Consider the following 20,820-nt stretch of genomic DNA (forward strand, 5'->3'; position numbering starts at 1 on the left):
TGCCTGTCCCTTCTGTTGTCATTTAACAGAACTATTTAGCCTGCTGAAAGGGGTTGTGTTCCGACCGCTGGTTGGTGGAGACATTTTGACTATATTCTGGACCTGCGTTGTCGCGTAATGCGTCATATGACGCGCCGCGTTAGCGCATCCGGAAGTCATCCGGGGCGCGCAGCGCGTAACGTAAGCATAACAAGTCATGTGACTTGTTAATAAAACTTTTCATTGGTTCATTTTACTTTTCTTATTCTAATGATGAAAGGCTTGGTCATATGACCTAAAAATTACGCTTTTTATTACTTCCGAACATTATTTTTTCTTAAATATATGTTATAATGTTCCAGGCTAGTGTACTTTCCCGGAAAATTTACAACTGTCCTGCAAGTAAAATATATTATTTTTTCGAGAAAAAGAGCGTTTCTTCGTCCCATGACGGAGCCGTTGAGCAAAAGAGGGTCGACCTGCTGTCTTAGTCGCCAATACGCCTGAATATGAGATTCTTATCGATCACTTTATGTTGCAGGAATAGAAAACACAACAGCCCTTGACCATTTATCTTTACTGCGTTCCTTCGTATTATACCTTTTACCCTTCATGTAATTGGTCTGCTTTATTTCACTTGCCTTTTAATGATTCTAAAACAGTGACTATTATTAAAAACTTTACCAATGCATATACTACTACCATGTTTTCTTTTAAAAACCTTTATCGTGAAAATTTCATTATACAAATACGAGCCTATAACCACGTGGGCCGGCCACGGAGCAAACTGTAATCGTATATGATGAGTAGACATTTACACTGTAGAGGAACGTAACGGGCGGGCCATTAGGTTGCAAGAACTAAGGTGTCTAACAGTTACGGAATCGGTGGACGTACATTTTATAATTAAAATACGACAGGGCCAGTTACAATAAAATTATCTAGATATACATTTGCGGGCAAGTACCATGGGTGACGTTAATTCGAACTTTCAATAGTACAGTAATCAATAACACATCAGAACTTAATATCAATAGGGATGTCGAAATATTCAATCAATTCTCGTCCCCGCCCGCCATGTGCTTCAAAACTGCATACGTATCTCGTGATTTCAAGGTTCTGCAACCAGTACACAACAAGGAGTTACGAGTCCCATTTATTCCGGCGCCATTTTGGGCGAGGACGGGCAGCTCCAGGATATAGTCAAAATGTCTCTACCAACCATCGACTATGATGATGTTCATATGCTGTATTTATTAGAGTAACACTCATCTGTCCACATGAAATTAATTTGCCACAATCTAAACATGTCATTTTAATCTTTCCAAAGTTCTTCTAAATATTTGGGACCGTTTCCCTTGCCTCTGATGCTGTCAGTGCCACTTCTTTGATGAATGTACTAGCAGGTATGGGGTTCTCCTCCAAATCTCTCTTTTATGCAGCACTATAATTAATTGGTGCCACCTCTCCATATGACGATGCATGGTATAGTTACCATAACTATATTTTTTTTCGGTTCCTCTGGAGAGTTCATCGTGGCAGATGAAGCGTGTAACGTACCGGGCATTTACCTTTTTTTGCATGTACAGGAAAGGAAAAAAAAATCGAGCGTCCGAGTTCTAAGGTGTCCCAGGGCCATTTTAGTGGACCAGGCCCAAATCCAAAGAACAGGCCGCCATTTTGAGAGTCCTGTTGCAGCCGCCTGTCGCTGTAGCATCAAGAGCAGCCGAAATTCAGCTGAATTGCAACTGAAACGGTAAAGGGGCGCCCCACTACAGCAGACGAGCCTCCACCTAGGAAGGCCCGTTCATGCCGCCTCCCCCCCCCCCTTCGGGCACCCCACGCCGTTATTCGGAGCAGTATTGTAGGATGGCCACACCAGTGCGGCAACTTGCTAGACATCACCTCGGTGGTAACCGAATCTCAGCGCCTTGTGGTGTCTCCTCTTCAGAAAATATTCTTGCGCTACCTTTGCCCCATTCACACATCGGTCCGCTACTGACGCCATCTCACAGGCTAATGGGGCGCCCCACGCCGAGTTTCAGCATTGTAGGATGACCACACCAGTACAGCAACTTGCTAGACATCACCTCGGTGCCATACGGATCTCGGCGCCCCACTGCAGATGAAGTGCCTCTCAACTATGAAACCACCACGGTGACATCCGGATCTTGGCGCCTTGTGCTGGTTCCGGCCTATTCACACATCGGTCCGCTACTGACGCCATCTCACAGGCTAATGGGGCGCCCCACGCCGAGTTTCAGCATTGTAGGATGACCACACCAGTACAGCAACTTGCTAGACATCACCTCGGTGCCATCCGGATCTTGGCATCTCAATGCCTAGTGGTATCTTCCATACAGAAAATATTGTTGCGCTGCCTTTGGCCCCATTCGCACATCGGTCCGCAACTGACAGCATCTCACAGGCCAACAGGGCGCCCCACGCCGACTTTTACCATTGTAGGATGGCCACACCAGTGCCACAACTTGCTAGACACCACCTCGGTGCCATCCGAATCTTGGCATCTCAGCGCCTTGTGGTGTCTTCTAGTCAGAAAATATTGTTGCGCTGCCTTTGGCCCCATTCGCACATCGGTAAGCTACTGACGCCATCTCACAGGCCAACGGGGTGCCCCACGCCGACTTTCAACATTGTAGGATGGCCACACCAGTGCGGCAACTTACTAGACACCACCTCGGTGCCATCCGGATCTTGGCGCGTTGTGCTGCCTTCGGCCTATTCGCACATCGGTCCGCTACTGACGCAAACTCACAGGCCAACGGGGCGCCCCACGCCGACTTTCAGCATTGTAGGATGGCCACACCAGTGCTGCAACTTGCTGGACACCACCTCGGTGCCATCCGGATCTTGGCGCGTTGTGTTGCCTTCGGCCTATTCGCACATCGGTCCGCTACTGACGCTGCCTCACGTGCCAACATATTTTCTCCGCATTTTATACCCTATGCCGCATAACAGGTCATGTGACTTGTTTATAAAACTTTTCATTGGTTCATTTTACTTTTGGTTTCCTAATGATGGAAGGCTTGATCATATGACCTAAAAACAACACTTTTCATTGGATGAAAACTTTTTTTTTTCCCAAACGATGAAAGCCCCACCTTGTTTCTGGATGTTTCAGACTGAAGCTGGCGTCTGCATGAGAGCACCACCATCTCGCAGCTCCGTCGTGGTCATTCCGCGAGCAATCATGGCAGCCGCTCCCCACCAGAAGCCTACAGGAGTCGGGGGCCCCCAAAACTTTTGATGAATCCTCAACGCGGAGGGGACGCTTTCGAGAATGGGGTCCAAGACCTAGCAGACAAGCGTCCGATTTCCAAGGTGTCCCAGGGCCATTTCAGTGGACCAGGCCCAAAAAGGAAACAGCCTGCCGCCATTTTGAGAGTCCTGTGACAGCCGCCTATCGCTGCACCGCAAGAGTGGGCGCAACTCAGCTGAATTGCGGCTTTTGACACAGTGGACCAAAAGCGGACGGAATGGCAACTGAAACGGTAAAGGGGCGCCCCACTACAACAGACGAGACTCCACCTGGAGAGGCCCGTTCACGCCGCCTCCCCCGGGGCGCCCCACGCCGTTATTCGGAGCAGCATTGTAGGATACCAAAACCAGTGCGGCAACTTACTGGACATCACCTTGGTGCCATCGTTCTGCTGCCTTGGAACTATTCGCACAACAGTTTGCTACTGATGACCCATCCCCCCGCGACGCCCCACGCCCCACGCCGGATGCCGAAATCAGTGAAATCTGGACGTTGTGCTGCGTTGGGACTATTCGCACAGCCGACCGCTACTTCGTTGTTTTTCCCTAAAAATGTTTATATGTTATTACTGTTTTTGTTTTCTTGTATATATTTATAAGTTATTAAAGTTTTATAATCTTACTACTTTGTTGGAGTGCTATATATTTTTAATGTGACACATAATTGTAAAAACTTTGATGTACAAAGAGTCATCCCTGGAATCTTCCGCTTCATGCTCGGTCCCCTCCCCAATCACAATACAGGATGGTTTTCAGATAATAGGAACGCGTCTGCTGTGACCGATCTCATCGAGTGTGGGCCTTGATCTCCTATAACTCCTTTGAAGAGGGGTGATTCTTTACAGCTGGGGCCATAAACTACATCTGCAGGGCTAGCTAATACGCTAGGACCGGCCTGGACAATCGGACACAGAGGAAAAGGAGTGTCAGAGGGTGCGGTAGTGAATAGGGCGAAAGGGAGGTGTCGGGCGGGCACAGGGTGTGATTCTCAGTGAAGAGCAGCGCAGATGGGGGGTGGTTTATTACCCATGCATAAGACAGAGAGCGGGGGTGACCACTGCCTGGGGGAGATGCTTATGAGGGTGGGGAGCCATGCTAAGGATCGACAGCGTGCAGAGAGTGGGTCTGGTCAAGGCATCTAAAATGACTGCCGTGCACGACAAAAGTGTGGCATTTGAAAAAAGGCAAGATGGCGCAGACAATGTTTTTCAACACTTCCTGATTTCCTTCGAATCGAACGCTAACAGACGTTGGGGCATATTACCAAAGTTAAGCGATATTTATCCCTAACGATGCTTAGCAACGAATTTTTTACCGCTAAGCATCTTCAGAAATTATCGCAGATAAACCTTGCTATTATCAAGGTTTATCGCAAATACGATAAAAAACGACCGCAATGCATTAATATCGCTGAAAACTCAGCGATATTCATGCATTACCGAGCTAATGCTCTTAGCCATGTTATCCACCTCCCATTGGATAACATGGCTAAGAACTGCTCAGGGCAGGTGGTAGCTTTTGGAGATATTCGCGCTTATCGCGAATATTTCCAAAAGTTGGTAATAGGAGATAACGATGTTAGCGACTGTTTCCAGTCGCTAACATCTTGGCATGCCCACTTTGCATGTCATTAGTGATAAATATCACTCACATGCAAAGTGGGGCCCAAGATGGTCGCTATCTCCTACTAGCCGTCGCTAACTGGTGTTAGCAACAGCTAGGTAATACAGAGATAATTTTATCTCCGCGAAGCGGAGCGCTGTTACAGATATATATCTTGTTTTTGAACGTTAATTTCTCAAAATCCACTGAAGCACATATATTGAGACCTAGCAAAGGCACATCGAGCTACCAGTCCCTACAATTTTGCCAAGTTTCGTGCAAATCCAATCAGCCGTTCGATTATTATTATTATTTTTTTTTTTGCCCCGCGGGGCCCTTTTAAAACCTCCACATCAAACCTAAGAGGTCATGGAGGATCTACTATGCCCCCTTATGGTCATTTGCCCCTTCGCTTTGGCCTCCTCTTGTCTCTCGATCCTACCGAGAGACAAGATGGCGGCCGCTACGGACTGTTTGCAATGTTTACAGACGCCGGAGAACCAATCAGCTTCGCAAACCTCCGTTACGCGAAGCGGAGCGCTGTTACAGATATATATCTTTTTTTGAACGTTAATTTCTCAAAATCCACTGGAGCACATATATTGAGACCTAGCAAAGGCACATCGGGCTACCAGTCCCTAATATTTTACCAAGTTTCGTGCAAATCCATTCAGCCGTTCGATTATTATTATTATTATTTTTTCTTTGCCCCGCGGGGCCCTTTTAAAACCTCCACATCAAACCTAGGGGGTCAGCGAGGATCTACTATGCCCCCTTATGGTCATTTGCCCCTTCGCTTTGGCCTCCTCTTGTCTCTCGATCCTACCGAGAGACAAGATGGCGGCCGCTACGGACTGTTTGGAATGTTCACAGACGCCGGAGAACCAATCAGCTTCGCTTCACAAAGCTCCGTACCGCGAAAAGTCCGCGAACCGGAGCGCTGCCCGGTCCGCTGTTACAGATATATCTTTATTTGAACGTTAATTTCTCAAAATCCACTGAAGCACATATATTGAGACCTAGCAAAGGCACATCGGGCTACCAGTCCCTACAATTTTGCCAAGTTTCGTGCAAATCCATTCAGCCGTTCGGGCTAAAAGTGAGGCCAACCGCCCTATGGAAAACTCAATGTTAAAAACACGTTTTGGGACCCCCCTTTTTTCTCGGCCCCCCCTTGACGAACCCCCCCCAAATTTTTAAGGGCTGCTCAGAAACAAAATGTGCCATTTTCCTGAAAATTTCAGCCAATTCCGTCCACAAACGCCAAAGTTATTAGACATAGAATTTTCAAAAATCCCATAGAGAAAAAATCCTAACTATATATACCTACTGGCGACCGCCAGTAGGTAATATATATATATATATATATATATATATATATATATATATATATATATATATATATATATATATATATATAGGACTTGGCCCTTTTTGCAGGGTCATCCCTAAACTCCTTGCTTTCCTCCTAGCCTTTTTGCTGATGTGGTGTAGGTGGTTTTAGGACTCTGGGCACTTTAGCACTGGTTAGCAGTGCATAGTGCGTGCGCTCTCTGCCCTCCATAAGCTAACATGTGGAACTCCCCCCTTATGAGATAATTCCTAAATAAGACAAAATAAGTATGTTATGTTTGGTATGTGTGGAATGGGAATGATAAATGCTGCGCAATGGTATGCGCAGATTTACTTTTACTATTTTAGAAGTGCCACTTTTAGAAGTTGGCATTTCTGTGTGCTGTGTGCCTGTCTGCATGTCTGGTTCTAGAAGTGACCGGGGCTGGTGAGGAGTGGGTGGCTCCAAGGAGGCAGGGTCAGGCTGAGTGGGAGGTCTGCAACTAGAGTAATGGGCGGATAAATCCCCTGTCCCTGACTAGGTCAGTGCCTGCCCTGTGCAAGGCTAGCTCCGCCCCCTTCTAACACCCCTCCCATCGCCAGTTGGGACTGGAACCTCCAAGACCCTTCCAGAAGCCCCTACCCCCAGACTCTTCCAGAAACTTCTACCTCCTTCCAGAAGCAGGGCAGGGAGGTGTATAAATACAGGGGCTGTGAGCCCTTTTGGGTGTGCTTTTGCTGATTTGGAGGGGACAATCTGTCAGGAGGAACCGCCATGGGACCCTGCGTGCTGGCCCCTGTGCCCAACTTTGCCCCTCTGCCTTCTACAGGACTTGGAAGAGACTCTGCAGGAGTAAAGGCTGCTGTACTGGAAGGATTGCCACGTTGCTAGGCTAGACTGTTCCCAGGAACTGCTGCCCTGCCTAGTTGTGCTGTCTGAGGTTCCGTGAATTCTGAACCCGTTTCATAAAGGTCATGGTTTTGTTACGAATTTGATATTAGCGAACCGTAACTAGTTAGTGCGGCAAGTATGAGTGTTTTCATCACGTTAGACCAATGGATTTACTACGTATTTAGGGATTTCGTTCTGAACCCTTGGGTTCCATTTTGTGTATGGCAGCCCTTTTGTGGTTGCCCTCACATAGGCCGATGACTGTGGCTGAACTAGTCTTTTTAAGGACATGTACACCTTAGCTCGAGTTCGTGCTGACTCCTGATTGACCTGAGTGAACTGACCCTGTTGCCTGAAGCTGACCTTGTTAAACCAGTTCCTCCCTTTAGCTGATCAAGATTAAGGATCAGAGCACAGGACATCATAAAGTTTTATTGCACACAAATATGCCTTATCCTACTCTCACCTGTTTCTGCTCCTTTCTTTATGGTCTATTTATGATTGGGTTGTGGCCTTTTTTATTATGGGTTTGTTCGACCTGTCTAAAGAAGAATGTTGGGTTTGACCGATGATTGATCATGGGCTGGGCAACTGAAAAGTGGGTTTTACCGTCATGCGATACCTCTGGTGTGGATACATGTGATTGGACAGTTTGTAAATGTTAGGTATTTGTCTGGAATGTGATTTTTGGCATAAAAAGGGATGACTTGCTTTGTAAAATTGAGCAGTCTCCTGAGAACTCATACCGTGATGACTTCTAGGACTTCTGTTACTGGCTGCAGCCAATAAATTTGATCTTTGACGCCACCAAGAAGTATCCCGTGTCTCTGTATTCTAAGACAGGTGAACCCGAAGACTTTGGGCGTGCCCCTGGCGCCGCTGGGTTCTAAAACCCGGTTCTTCAGTTGGCGCCCAATGTGGGGCGACTTCAGCGGTACCAGTCCAAGCCTGAAGATCGTGAGGAGCTTGGTGAGGAAATTCTGTAGGACGGCCACCACTTCATCGACCCCGGCATGTCGAACGTGGACTGAAGGTCTTTTCTGCGAAGCTTCCCGCTTTCCTGACGGCTACGAAGGACTGCTGCCCTGACTGTCGCCCTGTCTTGGACCCATTTGTGATGCTTTGTATGGCGAGACGATAGACGGGTCTTCTGGTGGCGTGACTGATACCTCAGTTAACTATAAGTGGGTCACTCCCAGTCCTAAAACCCGGTTCTTCATGTCCCCCGGTCTGCTGAACTTGCCCAGCGTTGCCTTTACATTTTTGGACCTTTGCCCAACTCTGCCTGTTTTCTAGCGCCTCGTGAAGCGCTACAGCTTTATTCTGAGGGACCCCTGAGCTGTGAGGACCCTAGTGCCTTGTGAGCGCTGGATTTGAATCACCCCAAGAGAAGAAGGGAGCGTGGACTCTGCAGCGCTGGACTACCTGCCTGCTACGAGGGAATCCCGGCGTGTGGGATTCCCCCTTCACAACTCTTTCTGCATATTTAAACTGCAGGAGCCCACACTGCGTTTTCCCTGCCTTTTTTCCACTAAGAGCGGGTGCCCACCCTGCATTCCTATTTTTGTTCTAGCAGGTGCCTACCCCGCGTTCTGCCTGTGTTTTTTTAAGCCACTCTCTGAAATCCCCGGGAAGCATCACCACCGCGACCCGAGGTTCCACTGAGGGCCGCCGCGTGCCAGCGGCGACCCGGAAAGGCAAGGAGCAGCCTGGAAGCCAGGCGGACAAGAGGGAGGAAGGCGGGGCACCCGTGGCTGCGAGGAAGCCAGGCGGGAGCCTACCCAGCACTGGCAAATTGGCCCCAGAACACCAGAGACTTTGCTCCCTAGGTGGGGGCTCCCCGTGAGCAGAGGGGAGCCCGTGCAGATGCTGGCATCCCAGGTTACCCCGCCACGAGGAAGCATCCTGTTGGGAGCCACGCCAGGATTGGAGCAGCAAGGGGCGTCACCAAAGAACCTGTGCTGGGATTCCAGGAGCGGGAGGCTTCCCCTACGCCCCCGCGACCGGCTGACGCTGACAGAGGTAGAAGCTTCGACCCCAAGGAAGCCCCGAGCCGGCCCCAGGTACAGTCAGCATTGTGAGGGGAGCTGCTGTGGGGTAGCGGGCGGCAGGGATAAACTGAGGGGACTGCCCAGAATAAGTGGTGGTCTGTCGGGGCATTTGATTCAGAGCCTACCAGGGACACTGCATCCCCAGCTGCACGGCAGAGGCGTGCAGCGGCGACGAGGGCATGCTTTCTTGCTTCAGAGCCCCGGAGTGGGGCTCCCGTGCAGTGAGTGGGGCCAGTGTTCTGGTGGGATGCCCAGCGGCACCGCAGTTGTGGGCTGCTTTAATGGTTGGGACCATTCTGTGATTTGAGAGCCCCAGAGAAGGGGCTCCCATGTTCCCGGTACTGGGCTGATTTACCCTACACAGCTGCACCGCAGGAGCGGGCAGCTGTAACGTTTGGGCATTTTTTTTACCTTCAGAGTCTCCAACGTGACATTACTGGCTTTGCTCCATCCAGCTGCCCCGCCGGACAGTGGGCAGCTGCAACATAGTGGGCAATTATTTTAGGGGTGTGCCCTCCGGATTATGTTTTATGCCCGTTGGGTGCACTATTGAATGCCTTTTTGCCTATAATGTTGCCTAATGCTATTTGCTAATGCTTATTCTACTGATTGGTAGCATAATGTGGTTCCTACCTACTGTTGATCCTCATGTGTTTTTATGCCTGGTGTTCAGGTCCGATGTGTTTTTGCCTCATGAGATGTCTGATATGATGTTCTAGGTTTAGGCCTGGTCTAAGTGGGTATACCTAATGCCTGAGGTTTATGCCTAATGGTTTTATGCTATTGAATTGCCTCATGTGATTATGCCCATCCTAATATGATTATGCATCATGTCTTTTTACCCTAATGAGGTGGTATTTGTGCTAGGCCTAACGTCAGGGGATGATGTTCTAGGTGTATGCCTGATATTATGTGTTTATGCCTCATGTTAATAGGATGCTAAGTTTATGGTCTTGCCAGTAGGTACTGGGTGTTCTTTATAGATGACTTGAACTTTTGCAATGGTTCTGGCAGCAACCCGATTGGCGCTGCCTTGTACATAATCTCCTGTAAATAATGTCCTGGTGCCTGTAGGCACAGTGTATATGTCTGTGATCCTAATGTGTTTTATAATACAAAGGCTATTTTTATATAACCATGTGTGGAGTCTCTTTTGTAGTGTGCCTGGTGTGTCGCCGGTGTGTGTGGGTGTTGCGCAAACGCTTTACACATTGCCTCTGGGATAAGCCTGACTGCTCATGCCGAGCTACCAAGGGGGTGAGCAGGGGTTATCCTCAGGGTGTACCTCCCTTGCCCTGACGAGACAGGGGGTTTCTGCCTGGCTCTGGTGCCTGCCCCGCCGGTTCTAACAACATATATATATATATATATATATATAATATATATATCTCAAGAAACAAAATACTTCTATGCATATATAGTGACTCCTCCCTTAGTTGGGAATGCACAAGGGCACTGAACTACATGTTAGATTAGTTTTACAGCATGAATCCTTTTCTGGATTCACGTGCTGTGCATTATTTCACCATCTAGTGGTTGGGTCCAGAATTGTCTTTGTGTTTTGTTTTTTTCTCTTTGGGGCGTCGTCGACCACCATTTGGTGCTAGGTCCATCCCTTGTATGAAGTCAGTTAGCGCCTCCTCTGCGTGGTAGCCATCTTCGGATTCTTTTTTCCTCCATTTCATATGTATATTGGGCTCTTAGTTTAACATGCACTTCTCGTTCTCTCATTCACGCCCATCTGGTCAATTCGACTCCGACACTCAGAGGAAAAATATCTTATGAGTGGCCTTCGTTACACTGTCCCTGGGGGGCAAAGACTATTTGAGACTTACTGACATAAGCTGTAGACGTTGAGCTGCATGGAACGCCAATTTCTGCATTCGGGGTTGGTGTAACAAAGGCCGCTCATAAGATAGTGCAAACAGAAAACTATTGTGAATACTCTTTTATTCTATAAGGAAGAAACTTGGAACTTAATATACTACCAATAGACTGTATGATATCTGAATATTACAAACTAGCCTTGAGAAAGCCCTGGCTTAATATGCCGTATAGAGCGAAACACGTGTCGGCTGCCCTCTTTTCTTAAACATCCTGCCATTAAACATGGTTAAAAAAGAGCAGAATGGCTCCAAAGGTGATAAATGGAAAACAAATATCTTCCTTCATTAAACTGTAACTGGACTACTGTGTTGTGTCACAAAACAAAGGAATGGACCTAATGAAAAAACAGACCGTCTGAAGGGAGGAACATATGCTTACACCCCTAACCTCACATGTCAATACGAGGCTGAAAGGTCCAGAGCCTTGAGCTACGTTCCTCCAAAGTTTTGTAGGATTTCATATTCAACACCAGGATCTCTGGACCAACCTTTTCTTTGAACTCAGGGGAAAAATAGCCTTCATCGCCTGTGTTGTTCAGTGACTTATTTCCCAGACATTTTCTGTTGAGGCCTTGAGCCTCTCATCATCATAGACTTCCTCTGCAACTTCTTCACAGAGATTGCACACAGGCCGATGGAATGGACCCCCATCCAGAACTGTCCCCTTTGCCCCGGAAGCTTGTTTCCTTCCCAGTATAAGAATTGGCTTGGTAGTTTGGTTTGCCCTGTTCCCATCATGCACTGGGACAGGAACAGACTAATTTGCATGTAGCCAGGTTCTGAGCTGGGATGGTGCAGTGAGCTAAAAAACGGTGATGGATCAAGCCCTGATCTTTGGACTGGGTAAGAGTGGTCTGCTTAATTCAGACACTCTGTTCATCACCACCCCCTTTTCTGAATCATTTTGTCCACCATAAGCGTGGAAGGGTATACTCAGATGTGAGTCCCTTGCTCATTGCACCATCAGGATTCAAGCAAGCCGGGCCGACGACGGCTGAAATGCCAGAAACCGGTCCCCGGAAGCTTGTTTCCTTCCCAGTATAAGAATTGGCTTGGTAGTTTGGTTTGCCCTGTTCCCATCATGCACTGGGACAGGAACAGACTAATTTGCATGTAGCCAGGTTCTGAGCTGGGATGGTGCAGTGAGCTAAAAAACGGTGATGGATCAAGCCCTGATCTTTGGACTGGGTAAGAGTGGTCTGCTTAATTCAGACACTCTGTTCATCACCACCCCCTTTTCTGAATCATTTTGTCCACCATAAGCGTGGAAGGGTATACTCAGATGTGAGTCCCTTGCTCATTGCACCATCAGGATTCAAGCAAGCCGGGCCGCCGACGGCTGAAATGCCAGAAACCGGTCCCCGGAAGCTTGTTTCTTTCCCATTATAAGAATTGGCTTGGTAGTTTGGTTTACCCTGTTCCCATCATGCACTGGGACAGGAACAGACTAATTTGCATGTAGCCAGGTTCTGAGCTGGGATGGTGCAGTGAGCTAAAAAACGGTGATGGATCAAGCCCTGATCTTTGGACTGGGTAAGAGTGGTCTGCTTAATTCAGACACTCTGTTCATCACCACCCCCTTTTCTGAACCCTTTGCCATGTGACCAGGCACAAGCTGTGTAATCTCTGCCTCTCTCCCGAAACGACAAAACCACTTGTGAAGCTTGGCTTACCTTCTGCTCAAAAAAACTCTTTGTTACCAATGAGATAGAGAGAGAATGTGTGCACATCAGTGGATGCAGCGGCAAGCCTTCAACAACATCTTCAGATGACCTCCCTTGCTTGATGCAGAGAAAAGTGAAGAAGTCAGGTGTTTGTCCATCCTGCCTCATCATCCATCGCTTAGCCCCAAAGTGAGCTCTTTCAGCTGCACCACAGAGGAAAGTGACCAGGAGGCTCCTGTGACCTCCAGAGCCTCCGGTCCCCGAACAAAGACCTCAGCTTGGACCGTGAGCATGGTTAGCACCGAAACATGCACCAGGCCTCCAAAAAGGCCTTCAAGTTGTGGAAGAGTACTGCCCCAAAGGAGTCTGGCATCAAGCCCTCCAACTAGCCTTTACACCTCCACCTTCCTCGAGCTCTGAGCAGCACCGGTCAACAGTTTCTGACCGTAGTACACTCCCAACCATCTACACCAAACTCTTGTGGCCATCAAGCCCAAAAATACTTCACAGGCCTTCAAGGATGAAGACTCTTTCGATGCTGGCATCCAGTCTAGACCCAGCTACAAAGGCGTCTTTGACGCTGAAAACGTCATTGTCGCCAAACTCCTACAGGTCCAAATACTCCATCAGCGTCAAAGGCACCATTGCCATCAAGGCCCCCTTCAACAGTGGTCTCTAACAACTCGGAGCAGCCCGTTCTCCAGCAGCTTCCCCAGATGGGGACGATCTCCACATCACTGCATCTCAAGCCTACAGAGGCTTTGCCTCCAAAGAGAAAGTTGACCTTCGAGTAAGAGCTTGCTTTGGATCCGCGCATACACTTTACAATGACTACATTTAGTAGTTACAGCTGTATAGATGCAAAATAGTGAACATTCCTCCCTGTTCCACATATCTGCAGTTAAAGTGTACATTGAAGTCCATATAAGGGTTATCCTTCCCAGGGATCTCCCTGCCCCAGTATGGAATCTTACTATAGTCCTCACCTAAATCAAGGAATCTTCCTTTGAGTCCTTACACTCTTGCCCTCACCGGTCCCTTTCCTGGAAAGTAGCCTTGCTGGCGGCCCTAAGTCTCCTAGAAGTATTGGTGAGTTACAGGCCCTCGCGCTCCAAGAACCCTTCATTCAGGTTCACAAAAATAGGCAGTACTCATAACTCACCCAAAGTTCCTTCCAAAGATGTTTTCCCCTTTTCATGTCGACCAAACTATAGAGCTCCCAGTCTTTTTCCTTCAACCAGACTCTGTAGCAGAGAAAGCCCTACAAAGCTTAGATATCAAACCCGCTGCCATGTATTACCAGCTCTTTGGCAAACAGCCTAAGTGTTTTTATAGCCTTTGCTAAACCTCCTAAGGGCCACTCTATATCCAAAGCCGGCATCACCAGATGGATAGTTAAATCCATCCAGACATGTTATCACAAAGTTGAAAGAGCTCTCCCTGCTACACCCAGGGTGCACTCTACACGAAAGAAGGTAGCAACCATGGTTTTCTTGGGAAATGTTCCCCTAGCTGACATATGTAAAGCTGCCACTTGATCAACCCCACAGACATTTGCTAAGTATTATTCTATGGATATCTTAGCAAGGCAACAAGCTATGGTTAGCCGCTTGGAGGGGATCCTGCTTTACAGCCAATGCAGAGCGTGTGTATCTACAGCATCTCATGCTTAAAAGTGACAATGTAAGTTACCCTGTAAGCATATGTTCATAGCCTGTAGTGCTGTAGATTCACATGCGCTCATCCTGCTTCTCAGAAGAGTGCAGCTTTGATCACAGATCTCTTCCTTTATTGACTAGCTTCATTTTACAATTCTCATGTGCACCATACTGTGTTTACTCATCACTCCACACTACTCACACCCGCTGTGCGAAAAACAATCTAATATGGATTTCGGTGCCTATGCACATTGCTAACTAAGGGAGGATTCACTATATACCTTGTGACTCAAAAGACTTCTTTGAGAAAAACACAACTTGAAAATGTCTGAGCCCAACATAAGATGGTAGGAGTACGCAGAACATGTGAATCTACAGCACTACCCACAACAAACAGATGCTTACAGTGTAACTTGCACGTTCCATCCAAGCCATCCTTTTTTCTTTGTCAACGTGTTAACATTCCTACTGTGTTTTGTCTTTTGTAAATACTTGCACAAACTCCTCTTCAAGAGTTTTTGGTGGGCTTTCTATCTACATCATGGCATGTGTTGCCTTGTTTAGATGTCCCTGTTTCCTTTCCATCCTCCTCCTCATAGGGCCAGGGACGTTGTCTGCAGAATATCATTTTGTGATCTAATGTTCTTTTATTCTCCCATCTCTCTCTCTCTCTCTCTGCAGTGCTCCCAGATGAAGCCTGGAAGGATGGCCTAACGAAGGAGGTGTCAGCGGCGTCTCCGTGGTGCCTTTATGCATGTGAACCCCTCAACCCTCGTCATACTTACTTCACGTACCTGGTCTCCTTCCTCATGTCCACTCCCACCCCATGTATGTGCACACCAAAGTACTAGTTCCTTACTGTGCACCCCTCAGGCCCCTGGGGACTGTTCTCATCAGACTGGTTGCAGATGGACTTCTCTCTGTCCCAAAACGGAGGGGGGGAGGCGGCAGGATTTCCTTTTTTTCATACTGTACATGATGTGCTAACCATCTGGGTATAAAATGCATCCATCTGCTGTGACTGCTAATGGACTCGGAAATGCACGGGGTGTAGGAACAAGAAGGAATGACGATCCCACACAATGACCGCCCTAAAAACTCATTGCCTTCTCGCCCTTTTAAGGCTTGCCTACCCAGAAGCCTGTGGCAGGGACCAAACCAGAGAAAACTGGGCATGTTTCATCACTGGGACCCATGCCGCCTTGGGAGAGCACTCAAAGGATTCAATGGTGCTGGATGGGGCTGTCACCCTTCAAGACCACAATGACCCTCCCCACAAGTCTTGTTACCACCATAACTATGAACAAAAGTAACCACTGTGTACAGGCACACAACCCCACACCCACTGCCCTAAGGTCACATGACACCCACTGCCCTAAGGTCACCTGACACCTAGCACTCCAGCCATAATTACAATGTGGCTCTGTGATTTTATTATTCTGATGTGTTTTTTTCACTACTTCCGCCTTTGGTGCCATACAATTTAGCTGACACATCAAAAGAAGGCTGGGATATGTCTGACTTGCCTGCTCTTATGACCTCACCCTAATATCATACACACACCTCCAGGTCCCTCTCACCAACCAAGGTTTAAGGCTTCATGGATTGTAAAAGCTGCAGCCTGCATTCCTACTTTGCCTTCTCATTTAATTGGCTGATTTTGGGTGCTGACAACTCCTATCCATGCCCCCTATTACCCCTTTTAGCCAGGGGTAACTCACATGCCACCCCATTTCTATCCACCCTTTCGATCTAGGTATATGGCCTGTGTGGGGGAGGGAGGCTTCTCCACAGCCTCCTCCTGCCTGACACCTTGTGGCCAGGGGATGTAGAGAGCCACCCGGGCTCTCCTCGACAATGTATCGAGCATGAACTCCTCGGGGCGGGCTCGACCCGAGGAGATAAAATAAACGGTGTGAGACCGCTCTGGGTCTTCCTACCAAACTATAACTAATAGTGTTATGTGCCGCTTATTCCAGCGCTGCGCAGGCCTTTATCACCCGTGGCCGTGCTACATCGGCGACGAGGCCAGTCAGACCCCGGTGCGCCGCAACGCTGTGTCTGCTGCCCCCTGATCAAAGAGACATTCCCCTCCTCGTACCTGCTATCGGCAGCCTGGGCTGTGCTCCTGTGCCCTGCGCTGCTGCCTCGCTGTACCCGCCTTACCTGCCCTTGCTGCTGGCTCATCTGGTATCGGCCTGCTCCGGCCACAACGATCTCCAGCCCCACGACACTGCTTTCCGGCCGCAGCTCTACGTTTCAAGGAAGCCGCGGGGTGCGCGCTCAGGTCGGCGGTGCATTGGTGATGCAATGCTGTGCGGCAGTCCTCAGGTTCCCATGCCTGACAGTGGATCACCCCACGTGTCCAGCGCATCCCGCTAGGGGCAGCAGTGGCAGAGAACAAGCCACAGAGAAACGGTTGGTCCCTGCAGGCCTCAATAACGGCTGGAAATCAAAAGGGAAAGCAACCAGAGAGGGACGGGTGGGCCCTGCAGGCCTTAATCTCTGCAAGAGAGAGAAAAAAGAGACATTAACCAGGCACACACTCAGCCCACTACAGGGGGAGCACTCCAGAACCCACAGGTTATGTACTGCTACAGCCACGGGGAAGGCCGTGAAAAGGGGCACCTTTTGTTTTCTTCGACCACAGAGCCCACTGAAAATAAAAGAGGGCCATTTTCAACAGGGGCAGACAGGCACGGCGCATCACACCTCCTCAGGCCCACCAGTCTCGTGGCTACTTGCCACCATACGCCTTGTATCCAGGACCCCTAGGGGAGACGCCACGCCACCGCAACTGCACCCAAGCACACCGATGCCATGAGCATGCCGGCCACAACAGGAGCTGATGGCCAGAAGGCTGGAGCAAGCAGACCATGCGGAGCCGATGACGGCCCACCACCAAGTCACAGCCACGTGGTTATTTCACCACTGCAACCCTTCAGCGAGACTGCTGATCTGGCCACGGTGGTCCTACAATGGAAAGCGTATATTGGACGTTTAAACCACTATTTAAGGGGCACAAGGGAAACAGATGGCACTGTGAAAAGGTCACTGCTCATATACTATGGGGGTGCGGAGATCTACGATCTGTTTGAGACATTGCCCAACACGGAATGATGATGACTATGAAGCGGCGGTCGCCGTGCTCAGCAGGCATTTCGATCCCCAGCTCAACCCTGACTTTGAGCGTTTTAAGTTTTGACACGCATCACAGTCAGACACGGTGTCAGTGGACATGTTTTATGCGCGACTGCGCAGGCTGGCAAGCTCATGTGCCTTCACAGACCAAACAGAGGAGATACGAGGACAAGTCATCCAGGAATGCCGTTCAGCACTGCTACGGAAACTGATCCTTCACCAGCCAGGAATCTCACTTGACGAGATCCTCATCCTGTCCAGGTCCCACGAACTCCTGAACGCACAGGCGGGCGAAATGGAGGCCGCCCTGCAGAGGACCGCTGCAGCGCCACAGACACCAAGGTATATGCCCATCAAAGAGGAGAGAGTCGAGGCCATACAACGGCGCCCGAGTACAGCCCGTCCTGTGCTGCGGCCGCCGACGAGTGGGGCATGCAGCAACTGTGGGGTGGAACACCCGTCTACGACAGTATGCGGAGCGAGGGGGAAGATGTGCTCCTGCTGCGGAAAGGTGAATCACTTTCCCCCGGCCTCGGGGAATGACGCAACATCTACGCCAGGTATCACTCGACGATGCACAGTCCCAAGAGGACAAAACGACGCCGGGGCTCTGCCTAGCGCTTGAAGAAGATGACAATGAGGTGTTTGTCGTATCCTTCATCAACAGGTCAGATAAACACCAAAGGCCGCCGCCGATGTGCTCTGTCCTAGTTGGAGGGTCAGCAGTCCAGGCGCCTATTGACACAGGCACATCGGTCAATGTCATGGACTCAGAAGAACAGTATGAACAGCTGTAGCCACGACCCCCTCTCGCACCAACCAAGGCCAGGATCTATACCTATGGAGGTACACACCCTCTACCCCTCAGAGGGGTTATCGAGGCTGACCTTACCAGTGATGAACACGTCATGAGGGCCCGTTTCCACATCACAGAAGGGAGGAAAGGCACCCTTCTCAGTTGCCACACCGCAGAAGACCTCGGCCTGGTTTTCTTTGCTTGTCAAGACCACGACTACCACGCTGATGCCATTTTACACGAATTCCCGGCACTGTTCACAGGACTCAGCAAGCTAAAAGGGAAGCAGTCCAAGCTCCACATTGACCCCACCATGAAGCCGACGGCCCTAAGGCAGCGGAGGGTGCAGCTCAATCTCCGCCCGCAAGTGGAGGCTGAACTGAAGAATCTCGAGGACCTCGACGTCATTTAGAAGGTTTCCGGCCCCACCCCATGGGTGTCCCCGTTGGTCATGGCCCACGAGCTGAAACAGCTGGATGCCATACGACTGTGCGTGGACATGAGGCTCCCAAATGTGGCAGTTAAATGGGAACGTCATCTCACCCCCACCATGGATGAAGTCTTGGTAGACATGAACGGAGCCAAGTGGTTCTCCAAGCTGGACCTGAACACAGGGTACCATCAACTGGAACTTGAGCCTGAGAGCAGGTATATCACCATGTTCTCCACCCACGTCGGCCTCCGGAGGTACAAAAGACTGAGTTTTGGGGTGTCGTCTGCAGCCGAGGTCTTCCAGAACGCCATCCAGGAAGCACTGTCCAGTATGCAGGACGTCATAAATCTGAGCGACGACATCCTGATGTTCTCGAACACCTTGGAAGAACATCACACCCACCTCCAAGCCACCCTCCAGCGGCTAGAAGACTGCGGGCTGACACTCCATAGGACCAAGTGTTCCTTTTACCAGGAGTCGGTCGACTTTTTTGGTATATCTTCACCAGAGAAGGGTTGAGAGTCGACCCCAAGAAAGCGATGCCCATCTGGGCGGTGAGCATTCCGAGGTCCCCCACAGAGGTACGCAGTTTCCTCGGCATGGCCACCTTCTGTGGCAGGTTCATTCCAAACCTGGCCTCTCTGTCAGAACCGCTCCGCGCCCTCACACATAGTGACCGCCAATTTGAATGGACTGTAGCTGCCAACACGGCATTCTTGACCATCAAGACGGCCCTCATGGACAAGACGGTGATAGCCTATTTCCACCCGGGTCGATGCACAGAGTTGGTGGGGGATGCAAGCCCAGTAGGTCTAGGAGCTGTCCTCCTACAGGAGCATGACCGAGAAACATGGAAGCCAGTCTCTTACGCCAGCCGGGCGCTCTCAGACCCCGAGATCAGATACGCCCAGATCGAGAGGGAAGCCCTGGCCATAAAGTGGGCGTGTCACCATTTTCACATCTATCTGTATGGACAGGAGTTCCAGATAGTGATGGACCAAAAGCCGCTGCTCCCACTATTCGCAGGGTCCTAAAGACTGGCGCCTCCCAGGATCAAAAGATGGGCCATTCACTTGCAGATGTACAACTTGAAGGTTGTTTTCCGTCCAGGGTCACATAACCCAGCAGACTACCTCTCGCGGCACCCTAGCCGCCGGTCACTCAAGCCCCACCTACGGACGTAGCATACTCAGAGGCATTTGTGACGATGGTCTCGTATGAGGCATTCCCAAAAGCCATGACATTAGAGGAGATTGGCCAAGTCACGGCTGCAGACGAGATGCTTGCCAAGGTAAAGAATGCCCTAATGAACAATGGGTGGACCCACTTCCTGGATGGGGTCCAGTCGCTCCGGGCAGAAGAGAGCCATGCTCTGCAACAGTTCTGGCTTATCCGACATGAGCTGAGCGTTAGGGGAACAGGGAGTCATCCTGAGAGGGCACGTCATCGTGATTCCCAGGACACTGCAGGATCGCATCATCCAGCTAGTGCATGTGGGGCACCAAGGGATGGTGAAAACCAAAGCCCGGCTGCTGATTCCCAGCGATGGATACCCAAGTGGAAGACATGGTGCGCCAATGTCACTCATACACCATCACGGGCGGGGACCCAGCAACAGCCCCAGTCATCGCCAAAGAGCCATGTGAGCTCCCATGGTCTAAAGTCAGCATTGACTTTTGGGAGTTTTCCTGATGGCCGCCTCACACTGGTGATCATTGACTCATTCTCCAAGTTCCCAGTGGTGGAGGTGGTGGCATCCACGGCATTCCCGCACGTCAAGAAAATCCTGGACAAGACATTGGCCCCCCCTAGGCCTGCCAGATGAAATCCGTTCAGACAATGGACCCCCATTGCAAGGCCATGAGTTTCAAGAGTACATGGAAAATAAGGCGATCCGCCACAGGAAAATCCCTCCTCTGCGGCCTCATGCTAACGGGGAAGTGGAACGTTTTATGCGGACCCTTAACTGGGTTCTGCAAATCTCAGTGGGTCAGGGGAAAGATGTTGAGTCAGCATTTGACCAATTTCTAGATGCCTACCAGCAAACGCCCCATAGTAACAGCAAGTGTGTTCCCGCTCACCCGCTCTTCAAAAGAGCCACGCGGGA

General features: G+C 49.7%; 1 protein-coding gene across 2 annotated transcripts in view; it reads left to right on the top strand.

Annotated features, from left to right (window-relative positions):
• Positions 1-20,820, top strand: part of LOC144754145 (flotillin-1-like) — a 229,764-nt gene that overhangs the window by 207,193 nt on the left and 1,751 nt on the right. For both annotated transcript variants that reach the window (XM_078641724.1, XM_078641725.1), the window contains exon 13: positions 15,025-16,171. In XM_078641724.1, coding sequence (XP_078497850.1) covers positions 15,025-15,057 — 33 coding nt within the window. In that variant the 3' untranslated portion in view covers positions 15,058-16,171. The remainder of the gene's footprint in view (positions 1-15,024; positions 16,172-20,820) is intronic.

The sequence above is a fragment of the Lissotriton helveticus genome, chromosome 5_1 (assembly GCF_964261635.1).
Source record: "Lissotriton helveticus chromosome 5_1, aLisHel1.1, whole genome shotgun sequence".
NCBI classification, from domain to species: Eukaryota; Metazoa; Chordata; class Amphibia; order Caudata; family Salamandridae; genus Lissotriton; species Lissotriton helveticus.